Source organism: Mytilus galloprovincialis, chromosome 8, assembly GCF_965363235.1.
Source record: "Mytilus galloprovincialis chromosome 8, xbMytGall1.hap1.1, whole genome shotgun sequence".
Classification (NCBI taxonomy): Eukaryota; Metazoa; Mollusca; class Bivalvia; order Mytilida; family Mytilidae; genus Mytilus; species Mytilus galloprovincialis.
In genome coordinates, this window is record NC_134845.1 from 57126814 (window position 1) to 57144623 (window position 17810).

General features: G+C 32.4%; 1 protein-coding gene across 2 annotated transcripts; it reads right to left on the reverse strand.

Moving 5' to 3' along the window:
- Positions 1–534: 534 nt before the first annotated feature.
- Positions 535–13315, reverse strand: LOC143042269 (paramyosin). 2 transcript variants are annotated; one of them, XM_076214533.1, is made up of 16 exons: positions 13069–13315; positions 10438–10605; positions 9734–9790; positions 8270–8356; positions 7833–7999; positions 7411–7489; positions 6873–7118; positions 5773–5969; positions 5381–5513; positions 4651–5108; positions 3645–3840; positions 3299–3427; positions 2586–2957; positions 2141–2341; positions 1737–1904; positions 535–1338 (listed from the first exon to the last, which is right to left on the reverse strand). In XM_076214533.1, exons 1-15 carry the CDS (start codon positions 13177–13179, stop codon positions 1743–1745), a joined length of 2763 nt encoding a protein of 920 aa, XP_076070648.1. In that variant the 5' UTR covers positions 13180–13315; the 3' UTR covers positions 535–1338; positions 1737–1742. The 2 variants fall into 2 exon arrangements, with proteins under 2 accessions (XP_076070648.1, XP_076070649.1); XM_076214534.1 differs by lacking the exon at positions 10438–10605 and having other exon boundaries at positions 13069–13314.
- Between the last annotated feature and the right edge of the window lie 4495 nt (positions 13316–17810).

Sequence of the window (17810 nt, forward strand, 5' to 3'; positions counted from 1 at the left end):
GAAGGTAGTAAAGCATTTAAAACTAGTTGTTTATAATTTCGTTCCTTTTTCTTACATGGATAGTCATCTCATTGGAAATAAACCACACATCTTATCTCTTAATCATCCCTTAGTTTACCGTTATATAGTAACTATATATATAATTTTAGTCTCGATCAAATACTGCATTTTGTATAAAGAAAGATGGCACTGCCATTCTATTAAAACCTCAAACCATTATATGAAAAACACAATTTTGGGGGTACCAATCTAAACAACAAACAACACAAAGGCTATTTGAAAACAAGTGTTAACAAAATACCGAACTCCAAGTTAAATTAAAAAGAATGAAGGCCATAAAAACTGCCAACATCAAACGTTAGATTATATTAACCAATGGAACGATTGAAACCCAACTGTCATATTCCTGACAAGGTACAAGCATTGTCCGAAGCGGATGGTGGGTCAAACCTGGTTTGTTCAATCAATGTGAAGAGTTTTCATCTTTTTTAAAGGTTTTGCGCTGTGTTTTTTTTTAAATACAACAATAACAAGTTTTCATACTTCCATCATTTTATTAAAAACAATAAAGCAAGAAGTTAAAGCAACAGTGACGGAATTTATTTTTCAGCATTGGTAGACGTACATTACAATTCATGTTCGTCGGATAAAGAGCTATCGTTCACTAGCTGGACCTCTGAACTAGATCTAAATCATCTAAATGTTTAACAGGAAATGCATTATTACCTTCTCTTGTTTTTTCATTAACATCAACAAAATATCAACATTATAATAATCAGAATTAAATATTCAAACGACATATATATCTTTCTTATGCAAACAGTCCTTATTACTCTGTACAAAACTTCTTCTTCAATATTACATGTATAAAAACAATAAAAATATCTTCTCTCTGTATATCACAATGGAAAATAAATAAAAATGAAATATTGCACTTTAGAAAATAAAATATAGATAAAATTGTGCTATTTCAACAAAGCATTTCCCTGCACGTCACTAAGCTCTTTATTGCCATAAAAAGGCCACTGTAGACACTTCTTTGACATCAGTACAAGAAAATGAAAACTGTGTGCATGCTTCGCTGTGCCGAGCATTGGTTCCGACCAATTTACTTCAATTTATGACAAAACAGAAAAAAATAATCCTTTTGAAATCATGCAGCAAACACGCGCAGTGATACGCACCAGATATGAATGTTCAACAAAAATAAATATAAATCTGTACAATATAAATTAAGGGAAACAATTGGAATTATGTCTCTTATTACTGTCACGTATCAACATTTACACAGCTCTTTTTTTAAAAATGATGATTCAATGAAGTCTTTTTCCTTGAAATCTGAAAAGATAGAAAATAAATGAATTACTCAAATGTTCACAAATGATAGGATCATTTCTTATGACATATCACGTGTGATCATATTCACGATCATTAAATTGCAAACAGTTTGAATCTGTAAAACTACGATGTTAAAGATAGCAAAATTAATTTCAATTTCTTATTGCAATATAATTTCTTACATCAGATATAAGATTTGTGTATAACGAAGTCGATAATGCTTGTTATGCACTGTAGTAAATTAAAAACTGATTGTGATTTTGAAGTGTCAGATAAAGTTTTCTTGGTATATGTTTTTAAAATCTTATGTATGGGAAATATCCCTTATGATGTCGATGTCTCATTGACCTTTACACTACATTTTGTATTCCCAAACAAGGAACCAGTATTAAACTTACATGAATTTAGACCCTGACTACTCTGGTTACTTCCCGTGAGACAGACATAGATCGTGATCTGCGGACGGTTTGCAAGTTCTTTTCCGCCATATCTGCCCTCTGTTCGGCTTCATCAATCAATGATTGGGCTTTGCGGTATTTATTCATAGTGATACTTGCAACGTCTTCCTGCAATGGATTATGGGAAAAGATAAGTATATGATATGTCTATTGCTTCTGAATTGTAAAAAATGTTAATGAAATTAATTCGTTTTGCTTTAACTCTTTGATATTAAATTATTTGATACTTATGAATGTATTATCATTTCAATTCTTGTATTTGATTTTTCTTTGGAACTTATGTATTCTTTTCCTTAATTTTTCAAAACGAAAAAATGAAGGACAAAAAGCAGAAAGACACTTACGGCCTCTTCGATCATTCTCTTGTATGTCTTGCATTTCATTGTGAGTTGATCGGTGATGCTAGTGAGTTCGGCAACCTGGCGACGGTCTTCATCAGAGGCTTGAACGGTTTCTTTCCATTGACGTTCGAATTTACGGGCTGATGCGGCAGCTTCTCTAAGACGTCTCTGGTCGGCTTCCAATTCATTTTCCAAGTCACGGATCTAAAAGAGAAAATTATTATTAGTATATATGCACATTTGAACTTTTCGATTTATTTTTATCTTGTGGAAGAGCGAAGTTAATTAAAGATTTACATAAAACATGTTTTGAAGAGATAAATGGAACTTCTTATCTGCTTGAACAAATAAATGAAGCAACCGGAAGTAAAGGAATAGTATTCATACTCTTCAAAGATACTAATTGCCTGATTTGAATATTTTAACTTCTTATTAAGAATATACTTACTCTAGCCTGGAGTTTGGCAATCTGTCTCTTTCCTTCTCTTTGGGCGAATGCCTCAGCCTCTTCAAGTCTGACAGTGATTTCTCTGATCTCGATTTCAAGTTGTTTACGGAGTGATTCGGCATTTTTGTAGTTGTCTTGTTCCTGTCTGAGCTCATCAGCAAGTCTGTTGACCTCGGCTTGGAGACGGTCAGCACGTTCCTCGGCAGCTCTTTGTCCGTTAAGGGCATCATCCAAATCGCTCTGCATGGCGGCAATGTCGGCTTCCATACGGCGTTTGTCGTTTGTAAGGGCTGTTACTTGAAGTTGTACTTCGGTAAGACGGACTGTTACTTCTCCGAGTTCGTTTTCGGCATTCTTGCGGGCTCTCTCGGCCTGTAAAGTTATTAATATCCAATTCATATCTCAAATCACATTATAATTCAAACAATTTTAATTTACCGAATATGAGCAGAAGTCAATTACTAAATTTAAAGTAAGTTAATATAGCAATTAGCTCGTCATGTCATAAACAATCCAAAAAGTCCATTTAACTTTTTATCTCAATAACTTATTATAATAGTGATACAATACTTTCTTTTCAAGATTGAATTTATTTTTCAATATATTTAGTCGTATAGCCGTTTGTGCCGATGCAGCGTAAAGCAAACTAACACCAATTAATCAAAAAGCCTCCTTTTAAATTAATAATCGATATAAGTAAAACTTATGCTTACATGCTCCAATAGAGACCTGGCATCTTCCAGTTCTTGTTGGATGGTGATACGCTTCCTTTCGGAAACTGACAGTTGGTTTCTAGTGTCATCCAATTGACGTGTGGCTTCCTCCAATTGCAATTCCAATTCCTTTGAGCAGAAAATAAACAAACAATTTGTTATATTTTGTAAACAACTAAGATATTTGGACATCAAATTCCGCTTCGGAATCTTTTATGAAATGAGAATGAGTATTTAACAATTAGCCAGGGATGTCCCTTTGTCCCTGTAATTTTTTAAATAACTTATTCTTAGAACAATTTGATATATTTACAAATAAAATTATAAAAAAAGCAACTGTTATTACCCTGTTTCTGTTTTGAAGACTCTTGATCTGTTTCAAGTACTCGGCGTTGGCGCGGTTGGCGTTGTCTAATGCACCTTCAAGTTCACGGATGTCAGTTTCGTACTTCTTCTTGATTCTTGAAATTTCAGTCTTGTATCTGGTTTCTACCTCAACAAGTGTTCTCTGGAGCTCATCAATTGCACGTGCGCTGCTCTTCCTGTAAATGTAAATTGAATGTTATCGGAATTCCCTGAATTCGAAACCAAGAACCAAACAAATATAGAAACTAATCTACAGAACTAGATAATTTCTCTTCATATAGCAACTAAAAATCCGAAAGCAGTATCTTTTCTCAAGATGTTATTAGAACACAAACGTTGTGATTGGAACTGCAGCAAATGAACGTTGATGCGGATAACTTCTGCCGGCCATGATGAAAAACTGCTGAATGATTTTTATTTGGCTTCAAGAAGTTGAGAATCTGATAAAATTTGATGTATTTTTGGAATCTTGATTAAAGACTGCTGTGAACTGACCTTGTAGATATAAAATTTTATAATGAATCAGGGTGTGAGGCTTATCTATATTATCATCTTAAACCTATGTATCTAAAGAGTTCAGAAGAATCAACCTTTATCATTTAAGCTGCATCTGAGTGCGTCATTTATCTTACTTTTTGTTGTTTTTATTGCAAGGAATTTAATTATCTATTATCTAATATTTTGCTACACCCACACCTAATTGCATGGTTGCTAAGGTAAATAGGTAAATAGAAAAATAATACCTATGTTTCGGTTTCTAATTGAAAATAACAGCTGTTTCTTTTTAGCATATGTTGGTTCTTTGATTTTAATCAATCAAATTTTATAATTTTTATTAAAGAAACTTGTTTTTATTCCATAATTTTAATTTTAAATAATTGTAAAAGATTTAATAAGTATAATTAATGCCACTTTTCGGAAAAGATTAAATAGTTTCTTCCTAATTCACAATACTACTTCCGTTTGTTATTCAATCAATTTCATACCTGATGCTGTCAATTTCTTCGTCCTTCTCGCGAAGTCTTTGTTCCATCTCGGATCTAAGTTGGTTGAGGGCAGCTTGGGCGGCGGCAAGTTTGGCTTCAGCATCACGGAGTGCCTCTTCGGTGTCACGAAGAGCACTTGCAAGGTTGTCACGCTCAGCCTCCAACTGTGCCTTCAGTGCTGTCAATTCGTTGATCGTTCTGTTGGCAGCTTTCAACTCATTGTTGGCCTCTCTGAGGGCATTCTGGAGTCCAGCATTCTCTCTCTCCAAGTTGGCGTTCTTTTCTGCGAGTTCAGCGTTGGCAACCTTGAGTCTTGCACATTCGGCTTCAAGATTGGCTTTCTCGTTTCTAAGTTGACCGTTCTCGGCTGAGAGATCATCACATCTCTTTTGTAAGGCAGCATTCTCGTTCTCAAGTTGTCTGTTCCTCTTTGTGAGGTCTTGGACAATGATTTGGGTCTGCAAGGGTAAGAAAAAGAAAATTAGAGGGTAATTAGAAATTATCTATGAGACGTATACTATAGTAATTACTTCTCCTTCCGCTGATCTATGGCTAATTTCAATGATGCTGGATGAGTTAAATTTCACAAAATGCTTTGCTATAAATTCTTAGTCTAGAAGTTAGAAATCGGTCATCTGAATCAAACTTTTGATCAATATTTGCAACATTAGATGTTCATTTGATAATTAATTAAAATAAAGATAAATGAACAGAACGAAAGATTACGTACGTTCTCGAGTTCAATGGTGATTTCTCTAATTTCAACAGTGAGCTTGTTCTTGGTTTTCTCAAGAGTGTTGCATCTGGTTCTGAGCTGTTCACAGGTATCCTCGAGTTCCTGGATCTTGATACTGAGTCTGCGTCTGTAAGATAAAAGAAGTCACGTGATATTCTATGTGTGAAAGACCGATAAATCTGACTTTCGAGATGCACATGATAATAAAGATAGTAGTGAAAATACATTTCTTTTACTTTTTATTTTTCTCAGTAAGAGACATAAAGTTATGAGAAGGTAAACCATTTTCAAATAGATTATCCTTTATTTCATTTTTTTAAATTTTTACATTCAAGGAGGAAGTGTTATTCTCTCTCCAGCAAAAATAATTATTAGACAATTTGTACCTTATCTCCTCGAGCTCTTCTTGTTTGGCCATGAGTTCTTTGTCGTATTTGGTCTTCAGAGCTGCGTATGTGGCACTGAGTGAACTGAGCTGGGCACGGAGGCTGGAGGCATTTTCGGATTCTTCTTCATAACGGGCGTTCAAATTATCGTAATCTGACTGAATGGCTGCCAATTGTACTTGAAGGTTTTGTCTTTGCTGGAAAAATGTTTTGAATAAGATTTAATATTTTGCTTTTTTAAGGTAGATCACCAGTATATATTTTTTGAGACAGATTTTTTTTATAATTTGCCAAAATGAAGATTTTACTATGCTCTTTTCAAAAATTTAATAAAAAGTATGGGTCACCGTGCAATTTTTCAAGCTATGAGTCATTGAAAATTGCCAAAATTTGGTTAGTTTGTTCATAAAAAAACACATTAGTGTGCATAAAAAAAATTCTATGAGATAGAATTTTGAAATAAATTGTGAGAAGAAAGGTTTCATAATATGTTTTAAGAAAATAAAAAGAAAACATGGTGTCACCGAACTTGTTTTCTTGCTACAAGTAAATATCAAAATTTTCCCTATTAGCCCAGTATAAATTTTGTACTAAAAGAGTTCTCTCCCCTTAAATGGCTCATTTGAAAAAATGATTTTAAAACCAAAGAAAATGATATTTGTTAAAATATTTTGTATAATACAATTAATTAACAAGTTTTCTTTATATAGAAAAAACTTCTAACAATTGAATTGCAAATCTGTCTCCAAATTTGCAGATTTGGGCAAATAACTAGACCGATTTTGTACTGTGATTGTACAATCCAAGATGGCGGTATACCGTCAATCTACCTTAATATAAATTAAATTAATATAAACATACAATGATAATTTTAGTGTATAGTTTGAAATTATCTAATTATTTAATTGAATAGTTTGTTAAACAAACAGTCCAAAATCAAGTATTTTACTGTAAAAGACTTATGGAGGTATGTGGTAAGAATGCTTATGAGACAACTATCCACCAAAGTTCAAATGAAGTGGATGTTAGCATTTATATAACCATGCTTTCGAGAATGAGACTACCATACAAAAAGACCCATCGTAAAACATTTTACTGACCCTGCTCTCGTCATCAAGGTTCCTCTTCAAATCGTCACACAAAATTTGAAGTTGGGCCTTGGCTTTGGCGAGACCGGCATTGGCACCGTCCAGTTCCTGAACCTGGTGTTGGAGATCGAAATTCTCTTGCGTGAGACGAGCCTTTGAGAGGTTGGAGTCGTTCAACTGGCGAGTAAGGTCATCAACAGCAGCTTTGAGACGGCTGTTTGATCCCTCAAGGGCATCGATTTTGGAATCAGCTGACATCTATCAAGTGGAATAAAGGATATTATATTTATAGAAAAAGTAATTTAATAAAAAATAGGAAGCATACTATAGACTGAACAGTTAAAGAAACAAAAATCCTGAACATACTCAGTTTGAATATAGTATAAAGTAGAGAACAAATTTAGATGGATGTTTCGGATTTCAGACAAGTTTCGACTGGCTTTTAAATATAATTTATCTCTATGTTTCATATTTACATATTTAAGCGAAAAGTAGAGAGAAACTGATGTAATATAAAGATTTAAAAACAAAAGAGTGAGTAAAGTTATACCTTGGATTTTTGAAGACCATCATTCATAGCTTGGAGAGAATCAATCTCAATGATCAGTTGATTCTTTTCCTTCTCAGCTCTGAAATGATAAAAAAGACAATGTTTATTTGTCAGAAATGTTTATAACTGTTTTATCTTTTAATTCGAACATACAACGAGAACGCTTAATATTATATGATGAAATTCGTTTATATTTTAAAATATAATGATTTCAAAAAAGAATCACCAGTGGAAAAAAATAACTCTTTTAAGTCTTAAATGCTTGATTTTTATTACTTTATTGTTATTGGCTTTGAACTAGCTGTCAGCAACTGCAAATACTCTCAGATTTGTATTTGGTCTTGTGGAGAGTTCGCTGTTTCATTGGCAACCATACCACATCTTCTTATTTATCTTAAATAACACAAAAAGTATGTTTTTACCTGGATTTGGATTTACCCATATGTTCCAACTGGTCGGTCAGATCGTTGAGGGCTTCCTGGTGTCTCCTCCTCATGTTTTGTTCTGTAGCCTCGAACTGAGCACAGCTCAATTCCAAATCTTTGCGAACTTTGTTGACCTCTGCTTCACGCTTCCTGCTTACTTCACTCTGAAAATTGAAAAAAAAACAAATTTACCTTTCGAATGTCGTTGTTTTTTGTTATTCAGGAGAATATGTTGTCTAAAATTTTCAAATTGGATATGATAACTTTTAGAAAATAAAAAAATCACTAAATTATAAATCCTTGTCAATCATTTTGTTGTTTAACTTGAATTAAAGAAACGAATATGATCGTTACAAAAGCTTGTATTTTTACTTTTGAATTTGGAATTGATGGTGACATATATTTATAAAATGACATTCATCTTCAATACATACTACAGTTGTTGATGTTCCCATGGCATCCTCGAGTCTGTCAGCCATTTGATCTAACTGGAAGGTCAGCTCCGCGCTTTGTTTTTCATACTGGAAAACAAGAGAGACAAGAAGTCAAAACACTTAGCAGTGGTTCTGTAGGTATACAACTAAATCTGTGAATTTAGTTTTGTTTTTAATTGAAAGTTACATCGTGACTTTCAGATGCACAACAGCCATTCAATATCTCGTTAGAGTTTGTTTTTGTCAAGTGTATGTATGAACGTTTTTGTCAGGATACACAAAGTATCTGTTCTTTTCCGTTCTCATTGTTTTACAAGTATTTTGATAAAGTTTTGTATTTAATGTGCAAAAATGTGCAACAGTTTTATCATGTGTATTATTAATATTTTTAATATTGTTGTTATTTAATAATCGACATCATTACCATTTACAATTTATTATTTCATAAACTAGTGGAAGGTATCATGAAAATATTCATGGTTTCATTTATATTATTTACATTACGGTTATTTATTCATTTCATTTCGATCAAACTTTTGTAGGTAAGAACGAACCCAGCCGAAATATTTTTGGAATGTACACACGAGTGTATTGAGTTTCAGTGAAGTACTAATATAGGAACTTTACACGTGTTTGATGACTTGGCAACCGTTTTCACTCCTACACTACGAGAAGTAATTATAGCTTTTCTATTACAAATTACAAATTGCTGTTAGATGTTATCGATAGATCCCAGTAGCATCACCAATTTATGATTTATTCACTATAATTAAGATATATGTCAAAAATATATTTTGATTTGAAAAGTTCAATGATTTATTAAATAGATAATTTTAATTAATATTTTATTTATGAAGATTTAATCATTTTATTCAGGACATAAAATCAACACTTTAACAGATAATTTCTCTAGAATTGTTATGTCTGGAATGTTATAGGAAATTATCTGCTATATTGATTTTTTATGATTAAGAACAGCTGCATTTAGGTTAGATAGAATATATGATAACTAATAGCAAATGGTATTACTGCACGATTCACGCGCGGCACGTGCCAATTGTTTACACTAGATGAGGATAATCATATACCTTCAGGTTATGTGTGCAAACGAAGGGTTGAGGAAAATACATTTCTTATTAATTATTTAATGACCAGACAATAGGTGATTATTTTTATAACTAGATCTAATAACAGATGTGCACTTCCTGTTATCATAGTATTCTCTTGTTCGTTTGTATGTTTTTATACACTGACTATAAGCAGTTACATCTAAAACTTTTCAACGTGCTTGATGTAGAGACAAGGGTATATGACTGACATGTCTGCCCGTGTACCAGTTAGAAAATGTTATTTTGTCTTGATAAAATAAGACAAGTCTTACTGTATATTAACAACCCAGTTATGTTGAAATTTGTCAGACGAATTTGAATGGTATTTCTGAACTCGGTGTATTACTATACATACCCTTAATCTCATCTCCCTCTCGGAATCTAAGGAATCTTCGAGTTCCCGGATTCTGGACTGTAAAAGTAAAATAAAAATTATTAACAAATGAAAATATAACAATTACTAAAAGATGAAGCCACACATTTTATTCAAACCAAAGCGTTAATGGAAGCATTAGTTTTGCAAACAAAAACTCACAAATAACATTTAAAAACAATTTCGATACGACACTATTCTAAATAAAACTTTTACTTTTTAGTAATTGCACAATTATCATGTTATTTAAAGATTAAGTAAGTCGTAAGATTATTTATTTATTTACGAGCAATATGAAAGTTGTTGTATAACTACTTTTATATGGACACACCACCAATAACATAAAGGGTAATTGTGTATTAGAAGTGTTAAGGAAACGTGAGATAGAATAAGATTAAGGTAAGCATGCACTGAAAAACAAAATCAAAAGTCAAAATGGATGTGAAAAAACAAGAAAACAAGTAATTCAGTGGCAATTGTATATACAAATCTTAGAAATAGTTGTGATATTTGTATTTGGGATTTACAACTCAAAACATATGTTGTTTTCGGACATTTGGATATTTTAGGTAGTTTGTGCAGTAGGATTTCAGTTGACCATGGTACAGGTGTGATGACAGGACAAAATCTTCGGAAAAGTGACAGATCTTTTTTGGGTGCCGTGGACAGGAGTTTTCACCCTATACCTGTAATCTAAGTTCCTCATCTTTGAAAAACCTTTGTTGTACAGTTTCTACAGATGAGACGTTTATTGTAGAAGGAGCTGGGAGTTTTTCTGCTCGCTTTATAACCTTTGTTACTATAGTTTTTCTAATCTTGACATCGTCCTCATCGCCATCAGTTTCCGTGACTGTCTAACAAATTATAAGTGGTATCAAATATAAACTAAGGCCAGCTCACCCAATTTAATGGACCGTCAAAACCATTGATAATACATTAGTATAAACCCTTGCAAATATTTTGTAAATAGAAGCAGTTCTTTCATTTATGCATGCGACTATAAAAACTTCTAAGAGAGTGTACAAGTTTTAAATGCATGCTTTTATGAAGTTCTTGTGTATGTCTATAAACATGATAAATAATATCTTTAAAATGTATTTTGTTCAGAAAAACTAACAGGGAAGTTATTATATCTCTTTACACAAAAAGTCTGTTAAATTAAAACATTTTGGAAACACAAATTGTGTACTTAGTAATATAAACTTATTAACATGATTAAGATGATTAACAGACTCACTTTAAAAAATCATTGTAAATTTAAAATTTGATTTGAGATATATACGGATCTTGGCTAAACGTCTCGAATCGAAAGGAGAATGAGTCAAATGGACATAATATAATATTATTATATTATCATTTTTCTAGAATAGAGATAAGTTTTTTTTATCATTTGTATTCCTTGAGGACAAATCATGCTGAGTTATATGTCTTGATGATAAATGATGAAGCATTCCTTCTTAACCACTAACAGAGAACCAAATATGATAAATAGTTGGCAATGTTTCCGGAATTTCTTACTGATACAAGAATAGAGAAATTGATATTAAGATACATTGGTAAGCTATAGATTCAAAGCTGTCAAAGAGATCATGTCTAATTAATCGAGCAGACCCTCTTCTGTTTTCCTTATCTGTCCACAAAAAAAATATAACTGTCATTTTATTACGGTCTTTTAATTAAACAATAGGATTGATTCGTATGCTCTGTGTGCCAAAATATGTCATTCTCAAAGGTAGATGTTTCTCATTCGATAAACTTAAGGGAAGACGTTTGAGCTATTGATATAGCCATTTGATCAGAGGTTTTTCTATTTGAATTTTCCTCGGAGTTCAGTATTTTTGTGATTTTACTTTTTTCTAATGTAATGCAGAAAGCTATTAACATGCTGTTTAATAAAGCGTTTAAAGTGTGGAGCTCTGTACTGACAATCCAATGAATTTTAACTCGATATGTATATGAATAATTAAATAATAAGCTAAACATGCTAAATAATTAATTAAAAAAATAAACGTTTTTTTTTAAAATTGAACTAATTAATCATGTAATTCTTAATTCGAGACATTTGTAAGACATGTAAGACAACGTCAGTATGATGTGAATATCAAAGCTTTCGTCGAGTCGCTATCTATTTTGATCATTTCTAGTAACTTCTCTTAATAAAATGTTTCAAGTTATAATCAGGATATGTTTTTGTTTTTGTCTAGGGATAATCAATACAAATAAAGCAAGTATAATGGCTTCCTTATCATAATTCCTATGTATTGTATATTATTATTGATGTAATGTAACTCTCTATTAACAACATCAACGGTTGCTGAGCGCATCCTTGTAATGACCAAAATAGGCGTGGATGCCAATTGGCGGAAAGTACCGATCAATCACGAAGATGATAGCTTAGATCAGCAATATTGTATGACCTTGTTTGACCTTGCCAATTCGCAATCAGTTAATTAACTTGATATAATACAGGTATAATTAAGAATTTTTATATGTTGATTATGAATTGCTGTAAAAACAAAATTACAGAACCACTCAAGAAACATTTGGCTAAGATTTAAATTGTTCAAATTCCAAACTTAAGATAGCAATTTCGAATCCCTTCACGCCATTTTAGTAGATTACATGATAAGAAGGCAAATGTTTTAGATATAAATCGTAATGTACTTAGATTCCAAGTGAGCTTTGTCTGTGCATGCTGTGCAATCATCCACGTTAGGCTATGTTTACATTAAGTTGTAAACAGTTAATATCTTAAATCGATACATAAAACTTTATGCAAGAGATAAGATAGTATACTTATACTATCATTCAAAGAATTTCTATTGCGTCAGAAGCCAACTTGACGTTAATTATTCCTTGTTTTCCATATTGTAAAGCATATGTTGGTTAACAAGCAGTCTGTGGTGTTTTTTTTTCGAGCTCACAATGTAAAGCAGTAATATCCAAAGTATTCGTTGCTGATTGAAAACAAGTCCATTTGAAAACATTCATGGCAAAGGTATAACAATAACAATAGCATCACACGTAAAAGCAATTTCCTGGAATATTATTCCAGATGTTTCAATTCTTTTTTTAAATCCAATATTTCAGATTTGAAGCAATAGCAAGCACACATATTCGTATTACTGCACAATTACATTGGCATTTCGTATTTTCTTCTTGTATATAACATCCTAAAGCGTTATAACCTTAAAACTTTTAGGTTTGAAAACATGTTTAGAGCTTTATCGCATACTGCAGATTTCTCTGCAAAACAAAGCAAGCGAAAGACATCACAAATAAACATATTTCAACATTTTGTTCACACATTTACTCACCTCCAGTCTATTTTGGCTGCTTGGGGAGCTGCCTCTGTAAACATTGTATGAGTGTCTGACGATCCTTGTGCTGGAAACGTCTGAGTCGAGATCACGATATAAAGACGACATTTTGAATATCTGTCCTAAGGTACACTATATCCACAAAAATAAAGGTATTAAAAAACGAATGCGAAATGGAGCTATCCTTCCTTTACCACTGCTCGACACAGGCTTTTGTGAAGCTTTCTATTTTGAACGCCCGAATGAATGCTTAAATACTGCTTTACAATTTACATATATATCGCCTACCCACCGCTAGAGGGCGCTAATCAGAAAGTATGTGGAAGATGGCTTGAAACACGATACAGATAGTTAGATCAAAGGATAAAACCACGCGCGTTCCCCGTTGCTAAGGAGGTCATGTGCTTGCACGTCAGAGTAAATGCACCGTTAATTTCTCTCTTAATCAAAATCAATTCATAAACATTTACCCTTGAAGCAAGGAAAAACACCGAAGAAAACAAACATTAAAGACTTCCCCCTTAGCTTCAGGTATATACACCTACCCCCTTATTCGGAAGGCACACGTTTTACACGTTTTTGACTAATGTAATTGTAATAGAATGACGATCTAGTGAGTTTTTCGCGTAACAATCATAACATGTGCATTTTGTGTAATGTGCAGTGTGTCAAATTATAAGTAATTCAGGTACCATATATGTATCCTGATACTCAGCATGTTCGTTTCACTTTCTATGAAATTAACATTGCTGACTTCCGCATTGTGATGTTTCTTCTGTCACAACAATTAACTAATTATCTATTGTTATTTTTTAAAGAAAATTTACTTATCTTGCATGTTGATGTATATTGCGATAGTAGCACATATTTCTGTTATGTAACATTGCATTGATACTGTATGCTAGTTCAAAGTTTATAATCATGAACTACTTTCACTTTATTCAATATACGTTTGTCAATCCAGAAAAAGTTCTATGAAATATTTGAAAATATGTTTAACAGTTTCAACATTGTTCTATACATAATTACTCTTTTTATGTATAAGTATTTTTTGTATTCATATGTGATAAGTTGATTTTTTAGAAGTAATTGGTTAATTTTCATGAATTATTTCATTTCCGATTATGTAAAACATTTAACGGGAAGCAATGTTTCGGCTTAATTTATTGGATTGTCATGAAAATGAATGAAATAGTTGCCACTGAACGTCACACAAACAACAGTTAATCATCCTCATTTCATTGGGATTTCTGATATATGAGGGTCTAGGTGAGTGTCCTTCATTTCCGATTTCTTTATTTCTTTAGGTCATTTGTCTCTCTTCTTTATTTTTCTTTTCTTTTATTCTCTTTTATTTATATTTTATTACCGTACTATTCTCTATTCTTTATTTTTTGGTCAATTTTTCTCTTTTATTTATTTTTATTTTTCTTTTCCATTTTTCTGTTTTATGGGCCCATTATTCTTTTTCCTCAATTCTGTTAACCCCATCAATACCCTCAGATATGACGAGGCTGTTATAAAACCTATTTATATATACAGTATATGTACTGTCATAGAAATATAGTTCCTAAATCATTTCGACGCAAGATGATGTTCGGTGAATTTTGTCCGTTGTCTGTTCTTACCTAAATAACGCATTGAAAATCGACTATTATATTTACATCAAGAACCACACTTTTAATTTCAAACAAGAACTAGGTGACATCTTGATCGTTTACAAAAAACGGACATGCTTTAAAGCACTAGCGCCATTTATATGCTTTGGAATTTGTGAATTACGTTGAGGAATGTTGTGCCACGAATTGCGTTTCCTTTATTTCACGTTTATTTTAGCGAAACACTGTCTCTTACATGTATGTCTTGTTTCCTTATAATTATAACGATGTAACATTATTGCAATAGTATATTTTTTTTATTTAAAAAGTAAGAAAAAGGGGGGGACTGTCTTTGCATGGTCAGTTATTTTATTGTTAATACTTCCTTATTTTCATCTGAAACAGACATTCCTAATGACTCCCACGTGTGTTACCCGCAGGTGTAATCAGAAAGACAAACAAGATATTTATTAACAGACTAATCTTATTACTCATAAAGCTATACAATTAATTAATCCAATTAACTAATGACAATAAAGTCAGAAAGTGAGGTCAACGTTCGATTGATCTCTGCTGTTATACATGCATTTGGTTTGAACCTGTACAAGGTCGTGTTATATGTAACTGGCCATAAGAACACACAATCATGTACACGACAAGTATTTTCTGCCTTTATATCCTCTTTCTATTGAAAATAGAGAACAAAAAATGATACCAAAAGTAGAGAAGATTAAATAGAAAAGAAGGGCAATCCAGTAAGAATGTACTTTACAAAAATCTAAATACTAATACATAAAAAAGCGTCGAACCACAATTTATTTGACAAAAATCAGCAAAGACCCATCGAAACAACATCTGATACAAAAATCAATAACTCTTTTTGGATATTTTGATGATATTTTGACTCTCAACAATGAAGACTGCAGTATGCACACTAAAGGAATTTTTAATTTCCTATTGTTAATTATCTTTTTTAAGATGGTGACGTTCCCTTGTCACCATCTTGTGATTATAAACTCAACTTGTTCGATTCGCTCATCATGTACGTAACAACGTATTTGTTTTTAACGAAATAAAATTTCTGTATTGCGGAAAAATTATTACACTTGTGTTTTTTTTTCGATTTCACAAACTAGTCAATATTTTACTTAACTTTATCATCGATACAAGAACATCATTCGTAAATATAAATCAATTAACATGCAGACATCTTATACATTCAGACAGTACACCCAATATTTTATGATAATATTCTTTACAAAGCATAACAATGTCGGCGTTGACCTCAAAAGCTAACAAAAAAGTTTAGACAGATTTATTCAGGAGAATATATAGTTACGATACTGTTGTCAAGTCATTAAAGATGGCATATTTTGGTATTGATATTGATTCAATCTTTGCATAGGAAATAAACACATTTATTCTAAAACCAGTTGTTGGCACGATATGGGTTATGTTCTTCTCATGGATTTTATGATGGTATGGTACTTATAACCCCTAATGGGAGGAGGGAGTGTGCTTGATTTTCACATGATGAAGACATAATCTTTCAATCAGTTTAATTGAGATCTGGAGCTGGCATGTCTTTTACTGCTAGTAGTCCTTTATCAATTTATGTATCTTCATTTTGCTTAGTTTCTTTTGTTACCTATTATGACATCAGACTCGGAATTCTTTCAAACTGAGTATTACTGTGCGTTTTGATGTTTGTTTGTTTAATCTACATTTGATAGAGGTAAAGGGGGAGGGTTGAGATCTCACAAAACATGTTTAACCCCGCCGCATTTTTACGCCTGTCCCAAGTCAGGAGCCTCTTGCCTTTGTTAGTCTTGTATGTTTTTTTTGCTACTTTGGTTTATTTATATGTTTTGAACTTTAGTTAGACGTACATTTCCACTGATGAACTAGTATACATTTTTGTTCAGGGTCCAGCTGAAGCCCGTCTTCGGTTGCTGAAGACCCAAAGGTGGCCTACGGCTGTTTTTTTGCTTTTTGGTCGGTTTGTCAACACTTTGTTACATTCCCTATATCCATTCTGAATTTTATTTAATAGAATTGTCTTAAAATATCAGTCCTTATTGGATAACAACATGCGCTACATTCTTAATGTAACTCTATAAGAGAATTCAATATTCCAGAATTTGTTTTCTTTTGACGTCTTCGTTTTTTGTTTTTGCCATGGCATTGTTTTTTGTTTTATACAGAAGAATACGAATATTATACTTTGGTATCTTTTAAACAAACTTTTCAGATGTCATTGAAAAAAAAAAAAAAAAAATCAAAAAATAAGTCGTATGCTTATTTCTGTGCGTATATTACACGATAAAAAACCTCATTTCTAGAATAAACTTTCATCAGGTTCGTTCCTGACTAAACAAATCCTGAAAGCTAAAAATGTATTCAAAACATCGTTATTTTTAGGAATTATTCAACTTGAATCAATAAACGTTTCAGCAGATAAAGCTCCTAACCACATCCGATATTCATATTAGTTAGAACGGCCTGAACATGCATCAAATAATACTAAGATATAAGGAGTGGAGGAAAGTATTTACATTGCATTTATACATACATGTCTTTTGGTTGAGTTAAATCATATCGATTGAATATTTTTAAGGATTTGTGATTCGTTAAAACTTGATCACATGAACATTTGTATTTACTCAGTTTGCACGCCAAAGCTGTCGTGTTTAGTTTTTCGTAGGTCAAAAACATCATATTGCACATGGGCATACAGCATGTTACTAAAAATACATTCTAGAAATCCCAAAATTAACATTGTTCATGCAATAGTTGTTGATTAATAAAATAAAAATTGTAGCCTTTGGTTGAGGTCAGTACGATGTTATTTCGACCTCGGACTTCGTCCTCAGTCAAAATGCTTCTCTTAGGTCGATATAACCTAGTATCGACCTCATACAAAGACTATAATTGTATAGTGTCTTTCTATGTTGCGATGTTATATTATTGTTTCAGGTTGGGCGAAGGTTTAACTTGGCGCCTACCGAAACGTTTAAACCCGCTGCATTTGGTTGCACCTGTCCTAAGTCAGGAATCTGATGTTCAGGGGTTGTCGTTTGTTGATATGGTTCATAAGTGATTCTCGTTTTTTTTTATATAGATTAGACCTTTGGTTTTCCT

Coding starts and splice junctions, on each gene's coding strand:
- LOC143042269 (XM_076214533.1), bottom strand. CDS start 13,179: ATGTCGTCTTTATATCGTGATCTCGACTCAGACGTTTCCAGCACAAGG. Junction 5,109..5,380: donor TCACCATTGAACTCGAGAAC/GTACGTAATCTT, acceptor TTACCCTTGCAG/ACCCAAATCATTGTCCAAGA. Junction 3,428..3,644: donor GTCTTCAAAACAGAAACAGG/GTAATAACAGTT, acceptor TTCTGCTCAAAG/GAATTGGAATTGCAATTGGA.